Genomic DNA, 19,137 nt, shown 5'->3' on the forward strand with positions numbered 1-19,137 from the left:
ACGGAGATGCAGATATGCTATTGGTCGAACGCCTTCATCTAGCTTGATGGCACAGCTTGTCGGGATGGAAGGAAGGAGAGAAAATGAGTCAAAAACGGAAGAAGGAATGTTGTGAAGACTTTGCAAACTTTATGTTAGACATGGCTTCTAAAATTGCTAGTGGCGGTAAAGGAAGAAGTAAGAGGATGATGACAATAGAAACAAAGCAGGAGATAATAAAAAAAAAAAAAAACGAAGGAGGCTCACGCATAGTTAACCTTGCTCGTGAGTATGGCCGTAACCGCTTGGCAATCTTTTAAGGGCAAGACTTTCCTTGCCGAGGGACGGACCACGGTCAACAACAAAATGGAGAGGCTTCTTCTATTATGGATTAAAGAGAAGGAAATCGCCGGTGATATGTTCTCGTTTAAGAAAATAAATCAATAAATTCTGTGGGTTCGTCTCTGCTCCCCTCCGCCTCCACCCAGCTCAAGTCACGTCGCCCCAAAGGTAAATGTCATTTTTCCTTTGTATATTTATGTTATTTAATTTAACTGTACAGTAGATTATGTTACAAATTTTTAATATATGTATGAAGTCGTGATGTTCTTACCTAAAGTTTTCGCACGCGTTGCACGCATTCACTAATTAACATAGGTTTGGATTGCCCGTCATACGAGCAGTTCGAGTTACGAGCATAGCCGCTGAATGGATTAAGTTCGTAAAACTGGGGCCCAGTGTATGTGTGTGTGTGTATATATATATATATATATATATATATATATATATATATATATATATATATATATATTTACATCACTATGAATCACTATGTATATATAGATGCAGTTTCCAGTCAAACCTCGGTTCATGAACTTCATTTGACATGGGATTTGATTTGCAAACCAAAATAAATAAGTGGATACAGTGGAACTTATAGTCAAAGTTATGGTTACCTTGTTTTACAGATTTACTTAAAACTAAATGTAGCCACACCTTAATCCACATTACCTGCCTTTATTATCAAATTACCAGAGGTGGGCAATTTACATTTTTTGCTGGTCCTACATTGGCCATTCGTCAAAGCCCCGCCCCCTTTCCATCATTGCCGGTCCGTCAAACACAACACAACAATATTAGTGTAACACAAATCAAAGCAAGCTAAGAGGTTTAACCCAAGGCTATAATATAAAATTATCTTTATTATCCCTGCAACTGAGTGAATGCAGGGGGCGAGAGTGCAAATAGCAATCAAGTCCACTGGATGGCATTATAATGCTTAGCATGACACTCAAATGGTGATTGTTAGTTCTCATTTATAACTGCCTACCCTACAACTATAGAAGACTGTTTCATTAATGTTTGTCTAAATTTTATCTGTCACATACAATAGTAAGTAAAACAAAGGTATTGCCGAGGTAGAAGTTATGAAAAAAAGCTCTATACAAAGGGAATTATAAAACTTCTATCTTGCATTTCTTGGCCAAGAGCCAATTGAGATAGAATTCACATTTGATCCGCACTCATTGGTGACTTGAAATACTGACTGCCTTGCAGTGGAAATGGATTCCAGAATGCTCTTATCAGCAGGAAACCTGAAACCAAGATTAAGAAAACGACCAACTACAAATACATCTCTGGTAAAGTCAGCTGTGTTATAGCTGTGAATGACAAGAAGTGAATTGAACCAACCCAGTTTATTCACTTAACCCATTTCAACTCATTGGTCACAAAAGTGACCATGAAGAAAATTTGAATTATGAGGCTCTATAAATGGTTTTTCAATCATGTTGCATGAAGTACTGAAAAACTACCATGTGTAGTTGAAATGTGTGCAATGTCACATGTTTAGAGAATATTGTCACATGGCCAGAGCTGTTTACTTTGTGGTTGCACTTAAAGAAAAAGATGACAGCCTCAAAGCTCCCAAACAAAAGGTTAGTAAAGTATGTTAAAATAAACACAAAACAAAGATTTTTCATACACGTGATCTTAAAGATGATATATGCATTTATACTTACTCAAATTGGTTTGGTGTGTTTGCACAATTAATAATTATTATTCTGTCCTTGTTTGATGTCGCTGTCAAACTAGACAGAATAGTAAAAAGACATATAATTTCTCAACTTTGCCACGAACGAGGTGTTTAAATGTAGAACGGCGATCTTCAACTGACCGACGGCAGAGCCTCTTGGGCAGGACAAAACAACATCCCCATCAAACCACAATGTGAAACAGAACAATCAAAATTGTTTAAATGAAACTAGTTTAGTTCCAGCACAATTATATTGTTGTGGCTGGTCATAAAACACACCTTTTCATCAACTCACTTTTTTTTTAAATACTTGATTATTTCAAAGGATTACCAATGGCATAGGAGTTGGATGTTTTTATGTGCAGGAAAAGTTTTTGGCTTAAATGGGTTAACTGAACAGATTTCTCCACTGCTTGATGGTGCTGTAAAGTGACTATTTTCAGAATGACTGCAGGCTGATTGCAGTTTGCACTATAAAGAGGCAGCAATACAGCAGATAAACATCCAAGTCCGTTGAATTATATTTCAGTAAGCAAAAAGGGGTGTGGGGAGCTGACGGACATTTGACCTAATGTCTATATCAAGGATTACAATGGCAGAAAAAAAAAGAGAAGTGTGTCTCCAAACGGTAGCTCTTAGCATTTATCAGTCCCCAAATGAGTAGCTTGCAGTGTCAAAAAGGTTGGTGACCCCTGACCTAAAGCAAACTATGAAGCAAAATGAAAGTCGTGAACATTGTCCTGTTTAGTTAAGACAAAGTACTTCATCTTTCATCCGAAACATGATTAAATTTCCAACAAGTACTAGCGCTTGAATATTTAACTTTCAGGGAAGCCATACTGAGAACAAATTTAGAGCAAAAAACAGAACGATACCAGTAAGAAAAATACTGAATGTGACATTAGCAGTAAATGTTGATTATATATTGCGTGATTATATAAGCTGAGTAATATTTCTTTGTGACACGCTTGTCATGAATCAAGGTTTAACTATATAAATTTAAAAAAAAAAAACATCATCAACAACAAAAACATTAATAATACCATAACAGAAAGGGTGTGTTTGGGACATTATTTGTATCTTAATCTTGTTTGTCGAAAAGACCCAAAGAAAAACTAAAAATGTGAATTAAGCCTAGTAAGATAAATGTGAATACCTGTTTCATTTTGACACCTCCAGCAGCTGTTGATTTCTGTGGGGTTTAGATGAAAGATTTGAAACTACACATGAGACAGAATAAGATTATGCAAATACAAATTTGGGAATAGAGTTGCTGTTTATCATGTCATGACATATGGGGCGGGGTAAATCATTCAATGGAAACATCATCCATCAGCAACCATTCACACTCCCATACCGAACCCGATGGTGTCTAATGCACCATCAATCTCTTGTCATTGGAAGAAAAAAAAAATCGTCATTAAATAAGTGAGACACCAGTGTGTCAGCACATTGACAGATTTGTTTTTCGGAACTATAATCAAGATCCAAAATTTGCAGCTGGGAATTCATTACAGAGATTAGTCTTCTTGCGCTAAATAGACTTTAATAAAAGTACTACACGTAAAGATTAGATAACACACCTAATAACATGCCAGGTTTAAAAGCAGATTTACAGGCAATATAGATTGTGTTCATTGCTTCATTAAAAATATATATATATAATCTTGATCGAAATGTGTACTGCATTAGGGGCATTTAATTGGCTCAGGTCATTCATTACCAATTAATTATAAGGGTCGAGTGACTTAAACGCGTGTAGTATCCTGTAATTTATTTGTAGCTCATTAGTAATAAGATATAGTGCAAAGAACAGTGGCCTAACTGAGAAGAAATGCAGTACTTTCAATACAGGCCTGGATTGCTCACTGCTAATAAGAAGAACGTAAACACTGTCAGCGACGTTGACACCATATTAACTTAATAGATAAATTATTTGCCTTTTTATACACCTTAGACTTTTTGTACTAATGCGGCCCAGGCAACACAAGCCCCCCACGATGCCAAATAGGCCCGGCGATGTATCAGCTAAAGGAGGCTACTGCAACATTGCTAACATGATAGCTGGTAGTTGTGGAGATGATTGAAGCTAGCTAAACCAAAACGGAAAAAAAGGTACACTTCAATGTAATCGGGTACTTATAATCTTATTAGTATTTTTCGTAACCACAAAAACGCGCCAGGGTTTTCATAAGACGTTTCACGCCGATATGTCTTATATTTGAGTAATATTGCATTGGTTTACTCGCGTGTCGTAACATTTAGTTTAGAATCCAACAACAATTTAAGTTTTATTTTGAAAAATCTTCACAGCTCAATCTGATGAAAATCTATCTAATTTAAAGCAGTTCCGATTTATGGGCGCTACAATTTCCCACATTTCCTAACAGCTCCAGTCTTAAAATACTGTATTCAAGATTAATAAGTTAGCGGCATACCTTGCATACTGCTATGTGTCTGCTGGTGGAATTGGTGCGACGCGGATCCTACAATGCTGATGCTAGAGGAGTTACTGTCAGGACTTGAAGTCGCCATTGTTGTGTTGGGTTCCGGCGGCAGCAATGCGGATGGTTAAACTTCGCTCTCTCTGCGCCTCCAGGCCGGACACTGCGCAAGTCCAACGCAGCGGTTGAGATAAGGCTAAGGCTGCCTTCATGTACAGTCGGACACACCAGAAGCACTCCCAGAAATATCCACGTTTTTCCAATAAAAATACATTTTAGTTAATTCTATTTATTAGTCCATCTATTTAATTTACTTCCACAGCAACGGTCTAATTACACCGCCCATCTCTTTCATTTGCGGTTTCCTGCACGCAACTAAAGAGCGGTAAATTCAAGTTATTATTTTTTTGCCACAGATATAAACATACATTACAAAGTCAGCAACATAATACAATATTAATGAACAGCAAACAGAGATACTAAAAAATAGATACAAATTAAGTGAAATTAAATTAAATATGGAATGGGATTGTAATAAATATTTTTTCAAAATATAACAAAGTATGTTCACTTGTTTTGTTTGCTATTTCAGTTAATGTATCAATGTACATTTCAAAGTCAAACAAAAAAATAGAATAAAATTAGGAAGGGTCTTAACAAATTTGGCCTTGTGAATGTGAAATTTACCTAATAATAAAATAAGAGTCATATAACTCAAATACTTATTATTACATTCAAATTTTGTGATGATTTCTTTCGGCATAATTTTTATGGATTGCCCAGTTCTATTGAAAATAAACACCTCAATGTCTTTCCAAAACAAAGATGTGAAAGGACTATAACAAAACAAATGTAAAACTGTTTCAGTCTCAGTATTGCAGAAATTACATTTAACCTCAATTTCAGCAAATATGGAAACAATTATATTACATGGGTAAATGTGTAAAATCTTAAAATGAATTTATTTATTTTGTTGGAAATACAGAATTGAAAGGGGTTTAACCACGATTTACGCCAATTAATGTTGTCTAATTGTGAGTTCCAAAAAGATTTCCCTCTGGGTGAAATCTTGTTACAATTTTGAAGTTCAGCTCTTATATGTTTGTTTGTACATTTTTTGCCCATTATTGATATACCTCCAACTAGTAATCTAGGCATCTGTATATTAACACCTTGAGATCCCAAATGACATTTCATTAACTCAATTAAACCTGTAGGAATAGCCTTTAAAACATAAGCAAAATCCTTGTATGAAACCACAAACGTTTTAGCTTTAAGGAAATCAACATAACCATATAGGTTACCTTTATCAAACAAATCTTTAACAAATATTATACCCCTTTCAATCCAGTTGTCTTTATATATACTCTTATTTTTAACAATGATATTACCATTGTTCCAAATGATGTCCTAATGCGGTGAAAAGTTGTGAACGTAACACAATTTCCAAGATAGCAAAGCTTGTTGATGCAACTTTGAAAGTTTTACCGGCAATTTAGAAACATTAAAATTACATTCCAATAGAAACTTTAAAGTACCTATCTTTTTGTATATATTGTGAGGTAAGAAATTCCATAGTGATTCTGGGAATTCCAAACCGTTTTTAAGCTATTTGATCTTAAAGGTATGGTTTAGATTGACAAAATCCAAAATCTTCAATCCTCCTTGTGCCCTCTCCAAACTGAGTATTTCTTTTTTAATAAGGTGATGTTGCCTGTTTTTCCACACAAATTTAATAAACAAATCATTAATTTCTTTACAGAACCCATCATTGACAAAAAGTGACAAAGCAGGGTAAACAAGTCTTGACACACCTTCAGCTTTTGACAATAATACTCTTCCATAAATTGAAAGATCTCTCTGGAGCCACATGTTAAGAATTGACCTGGTTTTCTTAATTTTAGGAATAAAATTTAGTTGTTTTTTTTCCAGAGTTAAATCTTTCGAAACATGAAAACCAGGATATTTGACACATTGCTTAACAGGAATATCGACCATAAGTTTCTCATTAGTCTCATACAAGCATAGAATTTTGCTTTTGTTGATATTGAGCTTAAGCCCGAAGCCTCAGAGAAAACACCAATTTCATGTAGTACAGTCTGTATTTGCAGCCTACCCTTAAGAAATTATACCGTATCATCAGCTAGCTATGTAATTTTGATCTCTCTATTAAAAATTGTTAAACCTTGAATAAGTGCATTGTGTGAAATATTTAAAGACAAAAGTTCACCAGCATTCAAAAATAAAAAACAAGAAATAGGACAACCTTGACGTACACCCCTAGAAATTGAAAATCTCCCGGAAATACTGGGATATTAAATGACGGAGCTTTTTATGTCCTTGTAAAACATGGCAATATTCCTAATAAAATTCTCTCCAAAACCAAAGATTTTTAGGGCTTGTATAATAAAAGAATGTTCAATCGAATCAAATGCCTTATAAAAATCAAGAAACACAAATAATGCATCTGAATTTATGTAATTTGAATAGTCAAGTAAATCTAATATCAATCTAATATTAGAGGTAATATGACGTTTGGCCATGAAACCATTTTGTTTTTCACTTATAATTTCTTCTAGTTTATTTTTTAGACGTTTAGCATAAATTTGTGATAAAATTTTTATAGTCTATGTTTAAAAGTGAAATAGGCCTCCAATTATCAATTAAAAGATTATCTTTATCTGGCTTAGGTATTAAGGTATTCAGATCTTTCTTCATGGTTGTTGTCATCTCCTGCTTGTGTATACATTCTTTAAACGTTAGCAATAGAATGTCCTTAATCAAATTCCAAAAACATAAATCAAATTATACTGAGAGACCATCACTTCCAGGTGATTTTCTTAACCTCATATAGTGCACAGCATCTGTGATTTCTGAACATGAAAGCTCATCTTCACAGATCAATTTGGATTCCTGAAAAATCTGTGGAGTAAATCTTTGAATATGTCTTATAAAGGTTTCACACTTCACAAAATCAAATTTGGATGTATACAAATTGTTATAAAAAGAGGTAACATAGTTTGCTATACTTTTAGGATCTGAACTGATGGTACCATTTTATATTAAGAGAGGTAATTTTATTCCTTTTCCTGTTTCTTTTTTCTAAACCAAAAAAATAACTGGAAATTTTTTCCCCTCTTCTCAACACTTAGCTTTGGACTTGATAAAAGCGCCCTTGGCCAGACTCACATACATTTGTCACGGGGGACCCCGAGCCCAAACAGGATACGACCGACAACCGAGGGGTTGGGTTCAAAGAGTTTATTACAACAGAAGGCGCACATCAGGCATGGAAAATAAGGGTGTCCAAAAAGGGAATGGGAAAGTACAAACAAAAGTCACAAAATAAGAAATAAGGGAGAGACGAGAACGTCTAGGTGGGATCAGTCCAACTGAGGAGTAAGGCAACAAGGGGGCGGAGGCTACAGGGGAACAACTAGGAACAAAGTAACAACAGAAAACATTAAGCGAGCAAAAATACGACTACGGAAAAGTACCAACAAAAAGATCGCAAGTGAGAAGGACGCGAGGTATGAGAGTTCACTGGGCGCAGGTAGTATGGTGAAGGAATAACCCAGCGTCGCTCTCCTGTAGCAACCAGCCTTAAAAAGACCCTGATGGGTGATGGGGAACAGGTGTGCAAGGCTGGTGACTCCGCCCCCGCGTGGCACAATTGAACACTGCCGAGGCACAGAGCAAACACATGACAACATTTTGTCAAGTTCTTCTCAGAGACTTTTAAGTGTTGTTAAATCATCTTCAGATAAGTCTTGTTTTGAATTTAAAGACTGTAGTCATCAACAAATCTTCTTTGCTAGTATTTTTTTATATCTTTACTACACATTATTGCAGTTTCTCTAATTTTAAATTTGAAGAATTTCCATTTTTGAATCACACTCATTCCGTCTTTATTAAAGATATCTTTTGAAAGTAACTCTACACATTCTTTAAATTTTGCATCATTTAAGATAGTGTTATTTAATTTCCAATATCCTCAAATATTTTGTTTTTCTTTAGAACCCTTCAATCTAAGACATATCATTTTATGATCAGATAGTGGGGCATGAGAATGAGAAACTTCTGAAATGAACTGTAAACCTTTCAGTTTTCAGTTCATCCATGTGTAGTCTTTGACATTGGGATTCAACAATCTCCAAGCATCTGAAAGCAGGAGGTGATCATTTAAAAATAATGTTGTTTTAAAACCCAATGCTAATGATGATCGAGGAGGCCACCGATCCATCTCATCATCTGGAGCATTGTTGAAATCCCCTCCTATTATAAGAATGGGTTATTTGTATCTTCCTTTAAGATCATCCAATTTTAAAGACAGTTTAGAGAACATTTGTTTGCCTGAGACTGCCCTGTTTGGTCCATAAACATTGCAAATGATAAACAGAAGATTGTCCACCTTTAACACTAAAATAATCCAACGTCCTTCCTCTGAAGCATCAGATTCCAGCACATCACCATTAAATCTATTCAGTAATACTGCAACTCCAGCGGAATGATTGGAGCCATGAGAAAAACACCCCATTGAGATTTCCAAAACTTTTCATCATCACTACACGAATGAGTTTCTTGAAAGAAAATTGTAACTGTATAACAACCCCTACTAAAAACAAAAACTGCTTTCCTTTTGGTATTATCACATAACCCCCTTACAATATAAGAACACAAATTAAATGTACCAAATTTAAAATGTACCATTCAAAAAAGAAAAAAAAAAATAAAGCTGACGTAAGAAAAGAACTTCTTTTTTTTCCTATAGTAGAAAATCAATGAACTAACGTAGAAATTTTACAACAATAAACTAAATGAACCCAAACTGTGCCACAATGCGAAAGAAATTATGCGTTTCCATTAATTGCTCCAGGAATTATTTAATAAAAATGTGTTGTTTGTTTTCAGAGGTCGGCACTCCGTCAGCGCTGACAGACTGTTCGTCAGTCCTACGGATGCCGGCTTTGCCGCAGGACCGACGAATGATGGGAATGCCCAAAATTAACGGCGGATTAACAATGTCAGAAGCATTAGTAGTCCGTCAGTCCACCATGCCCTTCATTGATTATTTAATTATAATTAATCATCTTGCATGATTATCTCCTATGTCACTGCATTTATAAGCACAAAGTAGGCCTATAATAAGTAGGGAATGTGACATTAGCCAGGTAACGATATCATTAATCATTGGAACGTTGTACAATGTTTAGAATCCATCAAGAGGACGGAGTAAAACACTGCTAAACTTTCACATTTACAAGTTCAGCAACTCTGTAATTCCTGTATGTCTTTATGTTAACTAGTGAGCTATTCAGCTCCTAATTGTGCTTCACCCCCAAATCTTGAAAAAAGATTTTCTTGCTTGCCTAGCAGATGGAAGGGACCATTTCCTCCAGAGAAGTCGGGTGGTTATTTTTATGATGTTCATCCTTATATTCACGTGAAAAGGATAACATATGCTTTGGACATTTGCACGCAATGACAATCTCCACTCATCATGGTCCATTTGCATTCACCGCTTGTGTCGGGACATGTGAAAGTTGCCGTGCTCCCACAGTTTCCGATTAGTGGCATTTTGTTTTGGCCGGAGGGAATGTGTTTCCTCTGCCCGAAGTCATTCTGGATCCCATTTCGGTTTCGTCTGCTTGCTATCCCGCCCTTGATTCTTTGTTTTTGCCAAATGTGTTTCCTGTGTGTGCCATTACGCACGCCCAGGCTCGAAAATTGGGTGAAGCTGTGAGTCTTTTATGGCTACATTAGGTGAGGGTGAGCCCTCCGTTTCGGTGTCTCCCCCTACTGACTGCACGCGGGTAAAATGTGTCAACAAGCCTGATTTTTTTTCCTGCAGACGCAGAGCTAAGTTTGGATGTAACAAGAGAAATGTTGATTAATGCGCAGAAAAGTGATCCGTCTCTAACTTTGTGTCTCTCCTCTGTAGTAGCCGCCGAGGAAGACTGCCAACCCTGTGCGTTTTTTCTGGACAATGGTGCCCTGATGAGATGGTGCAGTCCCGACTCCAATGCATTACGCGCTGTTAACCAGGTGGTTGTGCCAAACGGCTACCGTGCGCATGTTCTTAGTCTGGCACATGACTCTGGCTTAGCGGGCCACCTGGGTGTTAAGAAAACCTATCACCGTGTGTTGCACAATTTCTTTTAGCCGGGTTTGAAAGGTGACGTCGTGAAATACTGCCGATCATGCCACACGTGTCAAATCGTTGGAAAGCCCAACCAACCGGTTCCACCCGCCCCTCTGCATCCAATCCCGGTGCTTGGGGAGCCGTTTGAACGAGTGCTGGTAGACTGTGTGGGCTCGTTGCCAAAAACCAAAACTGGACATCACTATATTCTGACTGTGATGTGTGCTGCAACACGATATCCGGAGGCTATCCCGCTGCGCACTCTTAAGGCCAAACCGGTGGTGAAGGCTCTCACGAAATTCTTTTCTACTTTCGGCCTGCCGAAAACAATTCAAAGTAATCAAGGTACTAATTTCATGTCAAAACTGTTTGCTCAAGTGATGACAGTTTAACATAAAACATGTAAAATCCAGTCCTTACCATCCAGAGTCCCAAGGCGCGCTTGAGAGTTTCCACCAAACCTTAAAGTCCATGATACGCAAATACTGCCTCAAGTCTAACAGAGAGTGGGATGAGGGCCTCCCTCTTTTGTTATTTGCCGTGCGTGAAACTTCCCAAGAGTCTCTAGGTTTCAGTCCCTGTGATTTGGTGTTTGGTCATACAGTGCGTGGTCCCCTTCAGCTGCTAAAAGAAAAATGGCTGTCTGAGTCACCCCAAACTGAGCATAATGTGTTGGATTATGTCAGTTCTTTTCGCGTGCGTCTCCACCAGGTGTGTCAGTTAGCCCAAGATAATTTGGCACACAGCCAAACTAAAATGAAGCGTCGTTATGACAAAAAAATCTGTCCTCCGTGTATTCCAGCTAGGTGACAAGGTGTTGGTGCTGCTCCCGTTGCCAGGATGCAGCTTGTAGGCTCGATTTTCTGGCCCATACACAGTGGAGAGAAAATTTTGTGACACAGACTATGTTGTGCAAACTCCCGATCGGAAAAGAAAATCCAGAATATGTCACATTAACATGCTGAAACTTTACTTTTCCAGAGAGGGTATCCCCTCGCCGTCTCCTGCTGCGAGCGTGTTGTCTGTGTCCGCCGCTCCTCCTCAGTACAATCCGGCTGATGGCGGGTTAACCGAGAAAAGTGGATTGATGCTGGCCGCTCGTCTGAGGAATTTTGAGATGTTAAGTAACTTGGAAGAGTTTCTGTCTCATTTGTCTGATTTGGTCCGCGCAGATATAATCACTCTGATTAATGAGAACCTGCCACTTTTCGCTGACCACCCCCGTCAAACGACTGTACTGTACCATGACACTGATGTGGAGGCCCATAGACCCATTAAACAGCACGCGTACCGCATAAACCCAGTTAAACGGGCTATGATGCAGCAGGAGGTACATTATTTGTTGAAACATGGTTTTACTGTTCCTAGCACTAGTGCGTGGAGCTCACCCTGCATCTTGGTTCCGAAACCCGATAATACCCCTCGGTTCTGTAATGATTATTGGAAAGTAAATGCCATTACTAAACCTGACTCCTTCCCACTCCCCAGGATGGAAGATTGTGTTGATCGAGTAGGCTCTGCGAACTTTGTGACAAAATTGGATCTACTAAAAGGCTACTGGCAAGTGCCCTTAACACCGCGGGCCTCGGAAGTTTCAGCTTTGGTCACACCTGACCACTTCCTCCAGTATACAGTTATGCCTTTTGAGTTGTGTAATGCGCCTGTGACATTTCAACGTCTCATGCGTAGGTACTGTCTGGTGTTGAAAACTGTGAGCCTATCTAGATGACGTAGTGGCTTACTCTCCCACCTGGGTTGAGCATGTCCACACGCTGTCCCTCATTTTCAGTCGTCTCCGTGAGGCATCCCTCACGCTCAATCTCCCTAAATCCGAATTCGGTAAAGCCACTGTTACCTATCTCGGTAAACAGGTAGGACAAGGGCAGGTGCGTCCGTTGACCGAGAAGGTACAAGCCATTGTCGATTTCCCAGTTCCACAGTCCAAGAGGGCGCTACGCCGTTTTCTTGGAATGTGTGGCTATTATCGTGCGTTTTGTCACAATTTCTCTGAGGTAGTGGCTCTTCTCACAGGTCTTGTAAGTCCCCTGAAACTCTTCGTTTGGTCCCCCGCTTGTCAGGCTGCTTTTGAGTCTGCCAAGGTGTTGATGTGCATTTCACCCATCCTCGCTGCGCCCCATTTTACGTTGTTTCTTTTTTCCCCTGTGTTTCCTTGCATCTCTTATGCAACTAGGTGTGCCACAGCAACGCAAGGATTGGTCGGAACCAGGAGGGCCCATGATTGGCTGCTGTCGAGTGTACACCTGTTATATATTGAGCCGAGATGGCAGACGACTCATCGTCCTCCTTCGCTCCCAACCAGCCACCCAGTTGTTTTGTCAGGATATTTGTTGGTGTAATCAGAGCAGTAGGGGTGAACTGCCATTTTTGTTGTACCTTTTCTTTCCTCCTGTTCATGGAAGCCAGGGAGGTAAGCATATTGTCTTTTGGTTGTTTCGTTAGTTAGGTTAGCTTAGTTATTTCCCAGACAGGACTGTTTGTTTGTTGTTTTGGCCTTGGTTCACCCTGAGTTAATTGCTCCTATTTTCAGTAACCCCTTTTTCATGTAAATAAATATATCTTTTGTTCACCAAACACCGTGTTCATCTGCTGGCTGCTTGGGAGTTGGGGAAGGCGGAGCCTTTTGCTCGTGTTGTGTCCTAGGCCCCTAGACTGGGACATAACAGGTAACTAGTGAGCTATTCAGCTCCTAATTGTCCTTCACCCCCTAAATTATGCTTTGGACATGTGCACGCAATGAAAATTTGCCCAACTTAATTCAAGTCTGTAAAATTCTATTCTATCTTACCGTGAACAGCTCCCTAAACTTCCTCTGTTTGGTGACGCGGAAGATGGGCTTTAATAAGCCACTGGCCATTTCAATCCCCTCCTTGGTGAAATGGGCAAATCTGCGACCATAACTGCAAAGATGAAATTATTATAATTTACAAATATGCTATCCATTAGTCTTACTATGCAAACATTCCTTTTAAAATGCCAGTACCCTTCAATCTCCAAATTTTCCATTAGTATGGTGCACCACCACCTACACAGGTGTGGCATGTCATGCTGAAAAAACAAGTGTGATAAAATTTCAATAAGCTGCAAGGCCACATCAACATAAAAAAACTCAGAAAACAATAAAAAGTAAAGGAATGGAAACATGTAAAAAGGAAAGTGGAACAAATTGTGTGTGTATATATATATATATATATATATATATATATATATATATATATATATATATATATATATATATATATATATATATATATATATAATTTTCTGTGTATGACATTGGTAAGTTGATTGAAAAGGGAAAAAATCCCTTGTCAAAAAATAGGTCATGAACCAAAGCAAAGAGCTTATGAACCAAAACAAAGAGCTTTTTGTGTTACAGGGTGAGGCACAGCGAGTACGAAAACATTTCTCCTGTCATTATGGGCTTTTCACCTACACATATACATAAATGAGTCTAAAGCTACTGAAGGGGTAAAAGATGAATACAGTATATGGAATATAAATCACTGTTACAGTACATCATTTCCTCAGGGGCAAACTTTCAGTCACCATTATCATGAAGATTCCACAGTCAATTATGCCAAAATACTGTCCTGGAAGCCCCTGTAAACATGTTTATATCATGATCATAAAGCACGGTACAAATGTTAACATCTTAAATATTCAATTGAAATATGAGTGTGACTTCCAAGGGGTAATAGAAACTAAATGACGTTGCAACAGCCCAAAACATGACATACACCAGTAATGGAAACAGATACAGTATGTTGCAACAAATATTTTACCTTGATAGCCAAGCCTGAGCACTCTGCCCATGCTCCTGGTAAAACATGCTGTGCAATACTCCTGGTATTAATATAAAAAAATATAAATAAAGGAATAATTAAATAAAAATACTGACACAATTTCAGTCAACAGAGTTTGGGCAAGTCTGAGGAACAAGACTGTCCAAGAACAGTAGTTAGCACAGTTTTGGGCAAGTCTAATGAACGAGACTGCCCATGAACAACAGTTAGCAAAGTTTTGGGCAAGTCTAAGGAACGAGACTGTCCAAAAACAAAATGATTTTTGGGCAAGCCTGATGTATGAGACATGCAACAAACGTTTTTTTTTTTTCTCTTTTAGAAACCTTAAGATGGATCGATAGGGTTTGTGTCTGAAGCCTTGTCTGTCGTTCTGATTTAGAGAGTCCATGAACAATATCTGTTTTATAAGTGGCTTCATTACCTTTAAGAAAAATAGTTATGGGAATAATTCAAAAGATTTCTTCTGTTATAATGTAGAATGTACCCACGTCACAATTCCACAAAAATAAATAAATAAATAAATACAAATTAAAAAAAAGAATGGCTTTCTTCTTTAACAATACTTTAAATTCACTTACACACAGCAGATAGTGCCCACGTGTCCAGAGAGAGAAAATCAAAGCATCCTTTTCGGAGGAATTCTCCTTTAAAGTAGGATAGAAAAAAGACTGTAGATGAATTATGAAATTTTATGAGGACTTCAATTAAATATACCTGTGTGTGTTAGTATCACTTTGAGATGTATTCTTTAACGTTTAAAGATTCATGAGATTTTCACACATTGAAACATTAAAAGTGGTGTCAGTTAGGTGTTTACTCACTGGAAGAGAGAGGAGAGGGTCACACGATGTAGGTGGAAGCCAAGTCGGTGGAATACTGAGATCTATAAATGTGACATTTTTCCCTTACGGAATATCACACGATAACTACTTGTTCCCTTGTTAAATATCCCACAATTACAGTGTATTAGTAGTGCCAAGCCTCAAGCAAGCATTCCCCACCTGTCAAAATATTATTGTGTTTTTAATCATGTGTGGAATACTTTCAAATAAAAAAGGTTCTATCCAAACCATTGAATCCATTTCTCTTTGCAGTCCAAGGGTTAAGAGATTCTCTCGTGTGAGGCAAGTGTAACGATCCTTAATGATGATTTCACTTATTGGCTGGCACATATTTTACCTACAAATAACAGAAGTATAAAATAAAACAATAATAATTCTAAATAAAAAGTCAAAACTAAAATTTGAAGGCATGACTATGAATTTGGAGCTGTTAGGAAGAAAACATTTACATCTGATTGTTTGATAAATGAAATGTTGATATTTGTGCCTTCTGTCATTTGAACAATTGCAGCTCAATAAAAAAAAAAAAAAAAAACAATGTGTAAATATTAAAAAGTAGTAACTCAAAATACCAAATGATCTTGAAGGGGATGATGCCCATGTGTTGTCCATGTGGTGCGACAAGGCAACAGGTTAGAGGTCTTTGTCCATGATTCACACTGGTCACCACAGATGTCTTCCATGTCTGAATTTTGAATAGTACCTAAAATGCAATGTAATGAGGAAACACAGAAAATGTGTCAATCTTTGATTAAATGCTGGATGTAACAGTCAGACAATATTTGGTGCGTTGTTTGTTCCTTTTCAATAAAGCAAAGGCTAAAAAAAATAAAAATACCACTAGTCAATGAGTTGGGGGCTAGAGCGATGCTTGAGTGTGTAGAGATGCTGGTGGCAACTGTGACACAGGTGTGTGTAGAAATGCTGGAGGATGTAGAAGTGAGGGAGTGTGCAGAGATGCAAGTGGCTTCTGTGATCGCTGATGCCAGAGATACGCTGCAGGCTGAAAAGGCAAAAAAAAATTTAAAAAATAGGCCAGCCATATACATTTTCTTTTTATTAAATACAGTATCTTATTTTTGTTTTATTAAAAAACTCATACCGAGAATGGCTTTTTTGTCTGAGTCAAGGGTGATATTGTCACAGTTCACCAGTTCAGCCATCTCACTTCAGCCTCACCTGCTCAGCCCTCCTGCTAATCAGCCCCAAACAATAACACCTGCACCACTCACCCACCCAGTATAAAGCCCGGTCATTTCCATTCACAACCTGCCAGATTGTCTCAATGTGCCACGCCGAGCCTTCCAGCGATTTCTCCTGCCAGTCTGCCCGTTGCCCAACCCTGTTTGTTCCTGACCACCAGATTGCCTGCCGTATTGACCGGATTTTTGGTATTTCGACCCTGCCTGCCTTTGACCGCCTGCTAGCCTGCCGCCTTAACCTGTCTGCCCGAGTCCCCCTCCCTTCTCTCCTCCTTTGCCCGGCTCCCGGCCAAACCCCAGCTCTCCTGACTCCGGAACCCCCCAGACCTCTTTGCCACGACCACCTGCACCTTCTGTTTAATAAACACTCTGCCTTTGCCCTTACCAGTTCTGCGTGCTCTTGGGTTCTCTCTCCGCCCGCCGTAACAGATATTGCCTTTAAAAACTTCTTTCAGCTTGTCTGGGGCATGCCTATTAAGTCTTTCATTATGATGGTGTAAGATGTTGTGCATCAGGAATACATGACTAAATGGGGAAAGACAAGTCAAAAAGTAATTGTTCTTGCGCATTCCAGAGAACAGCTGCTCTGCTGTCTGAGAATTGACCCATCCTCTTAGTTCAGGAACTATTCTGATGAGTCTTAGAAAATCAGTTTCATCTTTTGTGTTGTATTGATGAAATGTGTCATATAGTGCGTAATGCTCTGCAGAGCCTGTTGAGGGATGGCCATTGACATCTGGCGGGTCCTTTTTTTTTGCTGCAACCATGGCAAACTGGTGCTTAATTTCCCTTTCTTTGATAATGCAATGTTCTCTGGTGTAACTGAGCGACTCTTCCTTCAAATGGGCTGAAAGGCAGTCGTTCTGGCTCCCGTAAATTGGTGTGGGCTTCTAATTCTCGTGCAAAATCATATACTGTATTACGATGTTTGGGAAATGTTTGAAGGACAGCAGAATTTGACAGAGTTCACAATTCCACAAGGACACTTAATTACAGCCCAGCTACCTTCCAAAAAAAGAAAGAGATGTGCCTCAATCCTACTACATTATATTAAAAAAAAGATTAAAGCAATACTTTTTCAAAAATACTTGGTTGGATGAATGGAAAGGCTTGTAAATTAAATGCTTACCCGATGCTCCCCAAACTTTTTGGAACACTTTGTCATAGGTGCTTCTGGTTTTCATCTCCTCCCTCAAACGCAAGAGAAGGTCCATCTTAGAGCCATTTGAGTTGATACCACATTCTTGAACTAGTCTTCTTAGAGTATTTGCCTGTGTACATACAAAGCGCAGTAGATGTTAATAAGTCATTAAACTGAATGTGAATTTTCTGAAATAGTACATACATAACACAAAAAAGGACCTATGTAGGTATTATTGAAAGCAAAGGGCAGTTGTATAACATGTTTAAAACAATGTTGAAAATCACCTTTAAATTCATCAGTTCACTAGAAAGATATTCTTCTGTAATCAGAATGTCTGCTTGTTCTAAAACAATCTGTTTTGCTGCAAGTTTGGCATACTCAGTATTGAGAATTGTTTTCCCTGCTCTGGTGTGAGGCCCAATCCATGGCGCCCATTTATCATAGGATGGAGACACATTACAAGGATTCATACAATTACCTTGAGAGTACAAAATAAGATTTGTGTTGTATGAAATTCATGACTCTTGACGTTATAGGAACAGAAGGAGCGACCAGGTATACAACCTACTTTTTAGAAATCCCTTGCAAACAATTTCTTTCTCAAAAGTGTACCAGAATGCCTCAACATCAACATGACCATTAAGTCAGGTGGGGGATCTTCAATATTGCTCACTGTAAGGCATGTTTTGTAATATTAGTGAAACACTGGGAATAATGCATACATTCAATTAAAAAAACACAATTTTTATGGTATTACCAGCCATGCAAAAACAACCCTCTTGTGTAAATCCATTATCACAACAGGTGGATGGACCATACAATGTACACATGAAAAATTATAGTCATGAGCTGTCAGTGCTTCAAAATGAAGGTAGCCATGTAGAATGGAGTCGTGATTTGGATACTTAGTTTTGTTCATCTGTTTTAGTATGTCCAAGGCCCTTCCAACAGCAATGTGATTCTGTAAAAGCATTTGAAAGCAGAAAATGTTAAATGATAAATGGTATCGGTAGAAATGTCCACATACCCCACACTTCTTGCAGTATGTGGTCATGTCTTGAAACAAAAATAAGAACAAATTACATTGAGACAAATATATATCTTAAGACAATGCACAGAATTTCTCAATTACACATACCCTCTGTGACGCCACTGAATGTGACAATCTTTCCTTTCTGTGTTATTAAGAATGGATCAGAAAGTGGGGTCTTTCCTGGGCATTTTGCACAAAACATCTTATGGGGGATGAGGTTTTTAGGTAGAGTGCTGATATTTTTATTTTTTTGGAGCAGATAATCAACCCTTGCAGTCAAATGATTCCCATCTGGTCCATAGGTCCATCTTGAGCGTCTTGCGTGTCCAAAAGTTCAAACACTTCATTGTTGATGCTCTTGACTTTTCGGAAAAGTTCAGGATAGTACTGGTTCAAATGCCATTTGGCAATTGACTTATGAGGGCAAGAAATCTTAGCTTTTGAACATGGACAGTGCCAAGTATTTCTTTTTTTGTCAAAGAACACAATCAC

The 19,137-nt window shown here is 38.3% G+C and overlaps 2 protein-coding genes and 1 long non-coding RNA gene across 14 annotated transcripts in view; 1 reads left to right on the forward strand and 2 right to left on the reverse strand.

The window, feature by feature from the left end:
• Window positions 1–4,719, reverse strand: part of map2k4b (mitogen-activated protein kinase kinase 4b) — a 56,751-nt gene extending 52,032 nt beyond the window's left edge. For 2 of the 8 annotated variants that reach the window (XM_088439845.1, XM_088439843.1), the window contains exon 1: window positions 3,171–3,210. Coding sequence is in view for 2 of the 8 variants with exons in the window: in XM_088439837.1 (XP_088295963.1) it covers window positions 3,171–3,206; window positions 4,453–4,549 (133 nt within the window). In the remaining 6 variants the exon portion in view is untranslated. Of the gene's footprint in view, window positions 1–2,000; window positions 3,124–3,170; window positions 3,211–4,452 lie in introns of those variants that run through there. The other 6 variants (XM_088439844.1, XM_088439842.1, XM_088439837.1 and 3 more) reach the window with 5 other exon arrangements.
• LOC148409203 (uncharacterized) lies at window positions 1,843–13,624 on the forward strand. Of its 2 annotated transcripts, XR_015868498.1 has the most exons (4): window positions 1,843–1,916; window positions 10,400–10,503; window positions 11,582–11,719; window positions 12,792–13,624. It is a non-coding gene; the product is annotated as an uncharacterized LOC148409203 (long non-coding RNA). The 2 variants fall into 2 exon arrangements; XR_015868497.1 differs by lacking the exon at window positions 12,792–13,624 and having other exon boundaries at window positions 11,582–12,773.
• Window positions 7,755–18,417, reverse strand: LOC148409204 (uncharacterized). Of its 4 annotated transcripts, XM_088439848.1 has the most exons (11): window positions 18,181–18,417; window positions 17,598–17,739; window positions 16,105–16,269; window positions 15,839–15,969; window positions 15,495–15,603; window positions 15,246–15,307; window positions 15,003–15,068; window positions 14,404–14,464; window positions 13,602–13,666; window positions 13,407–13,518; window positions 7,755–11,702 (listed from the first exon to the last, which is right to left on the reverse strand). In XM_088439848.1, the coding sequence occupies exons 2-5, from the start codon at window positions 17,680–17,682 to the stop codon at window positions 15,577–15,579; spliced, it is 408 nt and encodes a 135-aa protein (XP_088295974.1). In that variant the 5' UTR covers window positions 17,683–17,739; window positions 18,181–18,417; the 3' UTR covers window positions 7,755–11,702; window positions 13,407–13,518; window positions 13,602–13,666; window positions 14,404–14,464; window positions 15,003–15,068; window positions 15,246–15,307; window positions 15,495–15,576. The 4 variants fall into 4 exon arrangements, with proteins under 4 accessions (XP_088295974.1, XP_088295975.1, XP_088295973.1 ...); XM_088439849.1 differs by lacking the exon at window positions 18,181–18,417 and having other exon boundaries at window positions 7,755–8,138; window positions 17,598–18,103; XM_088439847.1 differs by lacking the exons at window positions 15,003–15,068; window positions 15,246–15,307; window positions 15,495–15,603; ... (2 more) ...; window positions 17,598–17,739; window positions 18,181–18,417 and having other exon boundaries at window positions 7,755–8,138; window positions 14,404–14,564.
• Window positions 18,418–19,137: the final 720 nt, after the last annotated feature.

Source organism: Hippichthys cyanospilos, chromosome 17 (genome assembly GCF_059441005.1).
Source record: "Hippichthys cyanospilos isolate Australia breed blue-spotted pipefish chromosome 17, RoL_Hcya_1.0, whole genome shotgun sequence".
In the NCBI taxonomy this organism is placed as follows: Eukaryota; Metazoa; Chordata; class Actinopteri; order Syngnathiformes; family Syngnathidae; genus Hippichthys; species Hippichthys cyanospilos.